The sequence below is a fragment of the Bombyx mori genome, chromosome 20 (genome assembly GCF_030269925.1).
Source record: "Bombyx mori chromosome 20, ASM3026992v2".
NCBI lineage: Eukaryota > Metazoa > Arthropoda > Insecta > Lepidoptera > Bombycidae > Bombyx > Bombyx mori.
The window spans coordinates 8,471,864-8,483,271 of NC_085126.1; the positions used below are offsets into that span (position 1 = coordinate 8,471,864).

The 11,408-nt window shown below is 46.9% G+C and overlaps 1 protein-coding gene across 1 annotated transcript; it reads right to left on the reverse strand.

Moving 5' to 3' along the window:
* Positions 1-1,123: 1,123 nt before the first annotated feature.
* Positions 1,124-4,341, reverse strand: LOC105841836 (uncharacterized). Its single transcript, XM_012691466.4, has 2 exons — positions 1,914-4,341; positions 1,124-1,510 (listed from the first exon to the last, which is right to left on the reverse strand). The coding sequence occupies exons 1-2, from the start codon at positions 2,697-2,699 to the stop codon at positions 1,373-1,375; spliced, it is 924 nt and encodes a 307-aa protein (XP_012546920.3). The 5' UTR covers positions 2,700-4,341; the 3' UTR covers positions 1,124-1,372.
* Positions 4,342-11,408: the final 7,067 nt, after the last annotated feature.

Sequence of the window (11,408 nt, forward strand, 5' to 3'; positions counted from 1 at the left end):
CGAGGGTGAGGGTGATGGGAGAGATGTGCTCCGCACTAAACGCTTCACTTTCCCCCCTTTGCCTTTTCATGAGTTTTTTCTCAAGCGAGGTTTGGACGTTGGACGTTGGTTGGTGAAAAAAAAAAAACAAAGCTCTTATTTAATTAAGAAAGACACTGTTATGAAAAGAGCTATCACACCTAGAGAACGTTTGGCTGTGTGTATAAGGTAATCAGAGACATTTTTATATAGTAGTTATTTATTTTAAAATTGTAAATGGACTTGACCGCGGCTAGCGTTGTACCATCTTGCAGATCTATCGATCCACGTGGCCGCCACTTAGTTTATTTTGAAATATTAGTCATTAGCAGTATCATACTGCGAGAAATAAAGTTGTATTGACTCCGACGACCCTGGTTGTTCAGAAAGTTGTATTGAATCCGACGTCCCTAAATGTTCAGAAACTGGCAATGACGATGAAATATCCGGCTCTGATGGCGATGAAGGCAAAGGAGAAGACAAAATAATGGGCGTAGATTGCGAATATCTGAGATTTTCAGTTAATTGCTGAAGCTCCAAATTGTGTATTACTTGAAAAATTTGCCCTTTTGCCAAATGATGCAAATATAGAAAAAATGATTTTAGTGGTAGTCCCTGTAAAAGGTGGTAGGTGCAAGTCCCTGTAAAAATGCGTCGATAGGATGTCGTTCCTCTTTTTCAATGTGTTCAGTATTTTTGTTTCTATTCATGAGCACATATTTCATTAGAGTAGCTGAAGCGGATTCAGGAACAGGGGCAGACATCTTCTCTTTTTTCAGACGCGGATTCCTCTGACTCTCTTGTATTGGCAGGTCGGATGGAGGCTCACCTTGCTCATTTGTAGCAGAAGATGAAGATGCAGCTGGTGATAATGCAAATGACGTAAGAGATGGACTAGCTACAATGTCCTTGTGGGACTGCGAATTTGACTCCTGATCAAAGATGTAGAAAATGCTTTTAAAAAAGCATTTAAATACAAAATGGAAGATACTTTTCAGATTCACTATTTCAAATGCAAAATACAAAATAGTTTTGCGTTTTGTATTTCAAATGCTAAATGCAAAGTAGGTATTTTCAAAATACTTTTTCAAAATAAAATACCCCCTGAGCAAATCACAGATATTTTTATTTATTATAGGTACATATTTATTTATCATACATGAGCAGTAGACACACAATGCCGAGCTGGAACTGAACTGGTATTGTTAAAAAGTGATAAAAATAAACGCTTTTTAACAATACCAGTTGTTCGAATACATCATCACTCATTTTTCTTCTGTGAGGTCTCATTATCATCCCACCATACGAAAAAAGTCTTTCTACTCGTGCTGAACTTGGTAAGAAAAATTTTTTTTTATAGTAGGATAAGCATTTTTACATCTCCAGACTTGCTCGTCCTCATGCTCTCATCCTTTAAATATTGCAGGGTTTCCAGATCTATTGTAGTTTTATTAGCACTACCACCCTCACTGGTTGCAGAGGAGTCTGAATCCTGGAACATGTAATGAGACTCGCTTTTTTTTCTATCGTGCAACAGCTTGAGCTTCATTTATAGCCGGAATCAACAAATCATCGATAAATCCTATGACAATATCCCTCGTTATCAAGTCTAAATATTATGCTTTTAAAAATTCATATTGGCCGTTCATTGTTACAAAAGATGTATACTTAATAGAATCTTTGCTGGCCCTTAAATGAAAAAATCCATTTTTAAGATCAAGTGCACTAAATATTCTCGCAGGTGCCAGTCTGTCAATAAGTTCATCTATAATGGGTAGCGGGTATTCATCCTTGAGCATTTTCCTATTAATTAACCTATAATCAACACATATTCTTCTGTTTCCGTTTTTTTTTTTGACAAGAACAATTGGGCTAGTATATTCAGAAAAACTTACCCAAATAACTCCTTGTTCCAGCCACTCCTTAACCTGTTTATCCACCTCATCCTGTTCTTTTGGTGAGATGCATCGTGGTCGCTGAGCCACTGAGATGTCGTCTTTAAGTGTGATTTTCAACTCAATGGGAGCCTCTTTAGGTTGACATGGGCGATATTCATCTACTAACCTAGTCACTTCATTCCTCACATTTTCATTCATAACATGACCTACAATGTCAACATCATCATCATCATCAGCCTTTATCTGCCCACTGCTGGACATAGGCCTTCCACATAATGCGGTTCTCCGTCTTCCGCATCCAACGACTTCCCGCCGTGCGCAATAAGTCGTCAGTCCACCTGGTTGGAGCCCGCCCTCCTGCTTCGTAGCGATATACGTGCGTTTCGGTTGCTGCTCTGTTCTCGCGCTGCTAGCTGTAGTCGATGACGCTCCTGCCTTTGCCGGACATTGTGAAGAAATATGGCCGAACACGTTGCAATCTTCACTTTTATGACTCTTCTCTCCACAGCTATAGCATCGAGATTTTGATGACCATTCTCTTGTATTAGTAATTTTCTTCATTTTTTCTTTTAAAATCTCGTATATTTTTAATTTCTCCTTTAATTCCGTGTACGTCGTGACTCCATATAGCATTATTTTATTTATTTCCTGATCTTGTATACCATCTACAATATATTTTGTAGCAACGTAGTCTACCATTTTGCCTCGGCGTCCCAGCTCTTTCATGGCAAACATGTAGTCAATGCATGATTCATTTGACTTTTTCTTTTTAGAACTCATCATTTCGTGAATAGTCTTGGTGATGGCTAGCTTTAGTGTCCCAGCATGGAAATGTTTCTTCAGAATTTAACCATTAAGCTGCCGTGCCAGTTAATGACCGTCGAGCCACTAGTAACCGTTGCTTTGGTGTCCACTCGAAAATGTCACCATTTTCCTCTATGTCTTGTATCCACTTTGTGACAGCATAAGTTTTGTCTTTGCCGTCAAACTAACTGATGATGTTCTCCATTAAATGAAACATTCCACCACGCGTTGGTCGATCGAACATACTGTCGTCGTCATCGAAGGACTGGCTTTTGTTCGTCATCTTGCCATCCTCGTGTATCAAATTAAATATGTCGTGTGTATATTTTTTAAATTTTTTTATTGCCTTTGTAGGCAGACGAGCATACGGCCCACCTGATGGTGAGTGGTTACCGTCGCCCATGCACTTCAGCAATGCCAAGGGCAGAGCCAAGCCGCTGCCTACCGAAAATAAAATTAAAACGAAAATTAAACCTATATTCGTACAATTGACGCGTTGTTTGTTTCTTGTAATGGCGTCGAAACAATTATTATTACTTGCCTTTTCTTTTGGCCGATCCCGGACGAGCCCCCAAACTGTGGGGATGCAAGCTTTGGACAAACAAAAGATTCGCGTTTACTTTCAGGTTTTATTAAAATACTATTAATTAAAATAATAATCGTTAATCGTTTCGTGTTCTTCGTGCCTCGTTCGTCGTCGTTCATCTGTCATCTCACACGTCATCCCCTTCCTTTCTCTATGTATCGCTGCGTTGACAGACATCGACTTGCATCCATCATATCATGCGTTCAAGAAAACATCATTCCCACAAATATATTATATTACTATCGGCTACGAAAACTTAAATTGCACGTGTTTTGCGATGCTTCAAGTAAAGCAATGTGTGCGGTCGCATATTGGCGCTGGAATAACAACGGTATTTTATACGTTTCATTTATAGCGAGCAAATGTCGTATCTTACCTATTAAACCAATAACTGTCCCGAAGGCTGAACTTGAAGCAGCTCGTTTGGCAGCAAAATTGGCAGATAACATACATAAAGAACATAGATTGACGCCGATTGCAAGATATTTTTGGTGTGATTCAACTACAGTTATTCACTGGATTCGGAACAATACGCGCAAGTATAAAACGTTTGAAGCTAATCGCTTAGGCGAGATAGACGACTTGACGCGTATACCTGAATGGAAGTATGTTCCTACAAAACTGAATGTCGCTGACTTAGGCACTCGAGAGTTTTATGATTATTCTGTCTTCAACGGCGAGTGCTTTTCAAGACCAACCTTTTTATTCGATGACATGTCTTTGTGGCCTCAAGATGTGCTGAACGAAGACGTGGTTGAAGATAATCAGGAGCTAGTAGCAGTCACACACACGGAACCATTGCCGTGGTAGCAACTGTAGTTGAGCTGATCCATCTGTGGTACTTCCTCGAACGTAGTCTGATGTTTCTCGACCCATTTTTCTGCTTGATGATGAGACATTTGAACATCTTCTCCGGTTTGTGAACTGTATTCTATCAGGTCGGTCTCTTCCTCAAGTTCCGCTAATTTTAGTTCTGTTTCTCGATCTATGAGTGCCATTTGGATTTGTGATTTTGTTTCTCTGCTTCTTTCTCATTATTTCTTTACAATAAGACGATTTGGATGATGCTTGGCTTCTATGTGAGGTTGTTGCTTTTGGAAGTGGCTTATCGGAGACGATGCGAGTTGGTTTCGATTTTATTTAGCTACCTTCCATAGTAAATGTGCGGCTAAAAAAAGGTTCTGGAATTTTCGTTTTGATTTGTACACCAGGTTGCATACTCACACTTTTATCAGATGGCCCATACTTCAACACACAGTCTATAAGCACTTCTGTGTCGTGATCACCATTTTGCGATGAACGTTCCTGCTCGCGGAGTTGCTTCCGTGTGTTGACCATTTTTCGCGGCGGCGAGTGGTACATAATATAACTATTAATCCGGTTCGAAGACCACTTTGTTAGTTATTGAGATGGTTCAGCAATAATAAATCGAGGAAACAAGAAAAAGGCGTATATTTTAACGAAAAATCACAACGAATAAATTGAATAGCGCGTTGCGTGCGGTGGGTCAGTACACGTACGTGTCCTTCATTTGACCGTTAGGCGACATTATCAGACATTACAAACATAGACAAACTACATTTTATTTAAGCGCGTTAGCGAACAACCTTATCAGAGCGCTTCAATTTTATTTCGTGAAATTGAAAACCAGTGATTTTACTCATATATTCTAATCCAATTGTATGAGCTCTGTGACAATTAATTTGTGTTTAGAGCAATTCTAAACATGAAGTTTGTATAACTATTTTTTGAATTTTGAAACCGAATAATAATTTTGACAACACAGTCATTGTAAGTCAATCAAAAATTCAGGTCGTACGTGCACGTGTTGTAACTACATTAAAATAAAATTAAAATAACCTTCTCTCTGAATATATCGAATTATTGAAGCGACCAGCACAAATTACAGTCCACGCTCTACACAATTTGCTCATTTCCAACTTTTCCAGGACTTCATGATGTCAACTGTGTTGTATTTGGAAAAGGTTGATGAAGTTTAAATCATTCAACTAGCACCTTTACGTCTTTATCATGCTTTTTTACTCTTGAATCTCTAGAATCTACTATGTTCAGTTTCTTCACCACCAATAACTTTTTGTATAAGAAACATATTTATGTTGTTCCTGAAAAGTTTTAATTAATGGACTTGCGTCCTTTTCGAAACGACGTTTTCATTTAGTTTATAGTATATTTTGTAGTAGTTTAGTATATAGTTTAAAAGTTATATTAAATTGAATTTTTTATAGACAATGGCGGGTAAAACGATTGAGATAGGACGCATTTTGATAAAAAAGACAATGCTGTTAGTTTGTCTGTATGTAAATACTGTAATCAAAACATTTCATACAAACTGACCACCAGGAAATTGAATTCTCATTTAAAACGCTCATATACTTCTACGAGGGCGGCACTGAAAATTTCGGGAATTAACGAAGTGACACAACATTACTATTTAAAAATGTATTTATTGCTTTTCGAAGTATTCTCCGCGAAATTTGACACATTTTTCCATACGATGGAACCAATCATTGAAGCAACCATTCCATTCGGAAGTTGGGGTCCACAGCTTCTTCAGGTGATGAAAATCTCTGGCCACACAATTTATTCTTTATTTTAGGGAAAGTATAGAAATCATTAGGGCTTAGGTCGGGGCTGTACGGCGGATGGTCTAATAATTCTATGTTTTCTTGCTCTAAAAACTCTTTTGTTCTGTGCGCGGTGTGAGAACTCGCATTGTCGTGATGGAGGATGATGCGGCGGTTGCAGTTCTCTTTACGGAGTTCAGAAACGACCTGTGGCAAACAAATGCTAGCATACCATTCCGCATTAACCGTTCTTTGTCCCTCAAGAGGAATAGTCGTAACATGGCCGGTTTTGGAGACAAACGTGGCCACAATTTTTTTTGCAACACTCCGTGAACGAACAATTTTTGTTGGCTTTAACTCATTTTCGAACACCCAAACTCGTGACTGGTTTTTTGTTTCGGGTTCGTACGCGTATATCCAGGATTCGTCACCTGATACAATGTTGTATACAGCATTTGAGGATCCTGCGTGGACTCTTTCGAGAGTTCTGACGCACCAAGTAACGCGATCCGCTTTTTGCTCTTCATAGAGCGAATGCGGTATCCATCGGGAACACAACTTTTTTACACCTAATTGTTCATGTAAGATTATTTGTATTTGACTCATGCCAATGTCTAAAGTTGCCTGAATTTCGCGGTATGTCACATGTCGATCTTCCTCAATCAGCTTACGCACAGCATCAACGTTTTCTTGGGTGACTGCAGTTTTTGGACGACCTTGACGGGGATCATCATTGAGCTTGACACGTCCACGTTAAAACTCAGCAAACCAGCGATAAATTGTGGTTTTAGATGGGGCTTCATCACCAAATACAGAAATCATCCGGTCAACACACTGTTTTTGTGTTAAACCACTTCGAAAGTCATAATAAATCATCGCTCTTGAATTTTCTCGAGTCAATTCCATTTTCTCAACGACTAAACAAGTTTGACAAAACCTCGTGACAAGACCGAGAATCTTTTTTTAAATAAATAAATGGTATTCGATTTTTAAAACCAAGGTGACCGAGAATCTTTTTTTAAATAAATAAATGGTATTCGATTTTTAAAACCAAGGAGTTTTCAATTAAAAATATTTTAATATGACAGGAACAGTGGAAATATTCCATTCCCGATACTTTTACTGCAGCCTAATATTTATTTGGCGAAAAAAAACAATTAACGTCAGATGTGAGCAATACGTGCTGTGCGTGAGCAATACGCGACAACGCTGTGCCCAGTAGTTCCAAAAAAGCAAATGTAGTGGATGTAGCAGCTGTTTCTTCCAGCACCGGGGTCGTTGCAAATCAGATGAACCCAAATCAGCCATTAACGGAGCCGCCACGCAAACGACAAAGGACAATGCAGGCCTATGTTAAAAAATGACTTGTGATGAAAAGAAACTTGTAAATCGAGATTTTCTAGAATTATTTATAAGTGATTATCAACCGTTCCGAATAGTTGAAGATAAAGGATTTCAAATATTTGTAATGTTTGTTGTTGTGTCAATGTTTTAATCGCGGCTTTGATATTAATGCTTCATTTTGTTTACTATAGGGAAAGGAAATAACAATAGGATAGTGATCACTATTGAATGTGGATGACAAAGTAGACCAAGATAATAAAGACGCTAAATTAGAAGTACAAATAGACAGGTCTATAGCACTGATTGCTTCATCAGGCCTAGTGAGCCGGGTAGGGGAGCCCGTATTTAAGATCCATAACAATTAGAGAAGGAACTACCCCATGATGTGTGATTAGAGTTAAAATCACCCAAGATCATGAAAGGATGAGGAAGAAGTGAAATTATATTTCTAATTTCACTAAAGACTCTTAAAAACGGAAACATAACAAATATTATCAACAATAGCAGCAATGATAGAAAAATCATCACTGTGTGAAGGAAGAGGAAGAGGAGATATAAGATGAGAGTTTCTGACAAGAAGGCACACACCGCCATACCCATCAGCCCTGTCATTCCTTAAACAGGAATAGCCAGGGATTTTAAATGTATAGTTCGACTTAAGCCAGGTTTCAGATAAAGAAAGAATAAAAGGTTTAAAAGTATTTACAATATGTACAAGTTCATGTTTTTTACTTATGATACTTCTGCAATTCCATTGAACTATCCTTTTTTTTTTTTTTTTTTTTTTTTTTTTTTTTTTTTTTTTTTTTTTTTTTTTTTTTTTTTTTCGGGTAGAGGGCCGAACCTCCTACGAGGTCCCCGCGCAAAAGGGGCGCGCGGGGTATGTGAGACTCAACGATCTGCATGGTGTTGTGAGCAGACCGCGGGCCCAAGGATTTTAGAGCCCACCCACTAAACGACTCCTCTGCACTCTTACACCCGACGTCCGATCCCCTCCGAGGTCAGAACCCGGATGAGGTAGGGGGGCTACCGCGGTCAACACTACAACCAGACGGCGCGGCTCACCCCAAGGACGCCCAGCCGACGGAGCCTTCGAGGCGAATCGAAGGCTCTGAAACGTCGGCCGTCTCGGTACAGCAGCCCGTCGGGCCGCCCAGACGGTGCCGCTGGTGTCCCGGAATACCCCGCTGGACCAGAACCAGCCTGCCGGGTCGGGACGCGATACACCGTCGACCGGTCGCTCTATTCACTCCACGGCAGCGCGCTAGAGTGCTGGTAGCGCGCCGCGCGGCCTCACCCCCTCAGGTCGCCCCTTGACCTTCACCGGGGGGAGGCCGCCACCTACAGGGGCCGGGACGTACGGGCGTATTCCCGCCTCCGGCCCCCGGCTCGACGGCGACGGATCGGTGCGGAAAGGGAAGAGCTCTCCCTCTCTCGCTCCGCCGCCTCCTTCTGCGAGATGGTGGACTCGCAGAAGTCGAGCATCGCCTTCCAGGACGCGTCGCTGCCGAGCATCGTAGCCACGACGCGCGGCAGCGAGAGGTCCTCTCCTATGACCGCGACGAGGGCGGCGCGTTGCTCGTCAAATCCAGAGCAACGCGCCAATGTGTGTTCCGCTGTGTCTTCCTCGTCGCGGTCCGCGCAGTGGTGGCACTGCGCCGTCGGTTCCCTTCCGGCTATCTTGTGCAAGTACCGGCCGAAACAACCATGGCCGGTAAGCATCTGCGTTAGCCGGAAGGTGAGGCATCCGCGGTCGCGGCCCACCCAGTCCGCGAGAACCGGGCGGACCGCCTCGACGGTTCGGAGGCCGGCCGACGGATCCGCCAAGCGGCGAGACCACGCCTCCAGCACGGACCGCCGAGAGTGGAGCCTCCGCGCTCGAACTACACCTTCGCTGGGGCGCCCTTCCCCCCTAGAGCGGAGGTCGCTACGCCACCGGTAATCGGCAGCGAGCGCCTCCGCCTCCAGGTCCCAGGGTGGCGCCCCGGCGAGCAAGCACGCCGCCTCGAAGGAGACGGTGCGGTATCCTCGGATCGCCCTGACCGCGATCGCGCGCTGCGGACGTCGCAGCGCGGCGACGTTCTGGCGGGTCAGGGCGTGGCACCATACGGGCGCGCCGTATAGTGCCATCGACCGCACCACCCCCATGTAGAGGCGGCGCGCCACCTGATCGGGACCCCCGACGTTTGGAAGCAGCCGGCTCAAAGAGCCGGCCGTCGCCATCAGTCGAGGGCCCAACTTCGCAAAGTGAGCGCGGAAGTTCCACCGACCATCCAGTTCAAGGCCGAGGTACCGAAGACCGGTCACCCCGACCCCGACGCGGACGCCTCCGATCACGAGGTGGGCACCCAGAGGCGGCGCTCGTCCCGGCCCGTGAAACAACAGGGCCTGGGTTTTGTCGAGCGCCACCTCGAGTCCCAGCCGTCGGATCCTTGTGACGACGTGTGCCACGCCTGCGCACGCCAGACGGGCAGACTCCCGGTAGTCCCTCCCCGGAGCCACGACCAACGTGTCGTCGGCGTAACATATTACGCTCAGCCCGGGGAGGGGACCCCGAATGACGCCCCGCAGGACCCAGTCGTAGCCGATGTTCCACAGCAGGGGGCCCAGGACAGACCCCTGCGGAACACCGCGCTCGACGGGGAAGCGGTACATCGCCCCACCGTGTCCGATGCACTGGATCGACCTGCCCTCGAGGTAGGAGCCGATCAGTCGGCGGAGGTATGCGGGGACGCCGTGATACTCCAGCGCCCCCGCGATCACCGACCAGGGCAGGGTGTTGAAGGCGTTCCTTACATCTAAGGATAACGCCATCGCCACCCCGCCCCGGGATACGGCTTCGTCGGAGAGGGCACGCACGCGCAGAATTGCGTCTATCGTCGAGCGGCCCTCTCTGAAGCCGTATTGTTCCGCCGAAAGATCGGGACCCGTCTCGGTCAGGTGCCGGACGATGCGGGCCGCGACGATCCTCTCGAGCATCTTGCCCGCTTCGTCCAGCAACACGATGGGGCGATAGCCCGCGGGTGAGTCCGCGGGGCGCCCGTCCTTCCGCAGAAGGACCAGTCTGCCCGTCTTCCATTTCGACGGGAACCGTCCCGACTCGAGGCACGCTTCGAAAAGCCCCCCGAGCCGGTCCCCTAGGGCCTCGAAGGCCAAGCTCCAGACCCGGCCGTGAACGCCGTCAGGGCCGGGGGCCGCGTCCTTCGCTCTCATTCTGGACACGGCCGCATGGATCTCCGCCCCCGTGATAGGGGGAGGGGGCTCCTCGGCAGCGGGAACGCTGGGGCGACGCGGAGGCGTGCCCCACGTGGCGTCCATCTGGGGGGGCTCAAAGTCCCCCCCTGCTGCCGGCGGGAAGAGTGCCGCAACAATTTCCCGCAGCTGCCGAGGCTGGAGCCGCTCGGTCACCGGGAGCGCCCACGGCTGCAGTTTCCTGCGAACCATCTTGTATGGGCGCCCCCAGGGATCTTCGTCGAGCGACTCCAGGAGAGTCTTCATGCTCTGCTTCTTGGCCTCGCCGATGGCCAGCTGCAGCGCCGTCTGCTTTTGACGACAGTCAGCGTGCAGCTGGGCCGCCGTCTCCGCGAACGCAGCGTCGCGACGACGGCGGCGGCGGTGGCGTGCGCTCCGGCGGCGCGCCCTCACGCACTCCTCGCGGAGTCTTGCGATCTCGGGCGACCACCAGAACGCACCCCCACGTGGTGCTCGGGGGCCGACCCGGGGCATGGCGGCATCACAAATGTTTGCCATGGTGCCCCGGAACCAGTCGACCTCCGCATCCACGTCCGCGAGTCGCGCGGGTTTTGGCGCCCACGCAGCAACAGCGGCCGCCTCCATCAGCAACTCCTTGTTCATCCGTTTCAAGGCCCACCTGGGGAACGAACGGGGCGCACCTTGCGGGAGCTCCTCCTCGCCGCGGGCGCCCACGGCTGACGACGACGACAAGGAGGAGGCGGAGAGCTCGAATCGGACGTATCTGTGGTCCGAGAGCGTCTCCGCCCCCTCGAGTACGCGCCAGCCGCGGGTGCGGCGCACGGCGGACGGGGACGCGAACGTCACGTCCACGTGAGATTCCCCGTTCCACCGCACGCAAGTCGCGACCGTGCCTCTGTTTAGGAGACAGAGGCCAGTCGCGATCGCCCACTCCGAAAGGGCCCCGCCTCGCGAATCCGT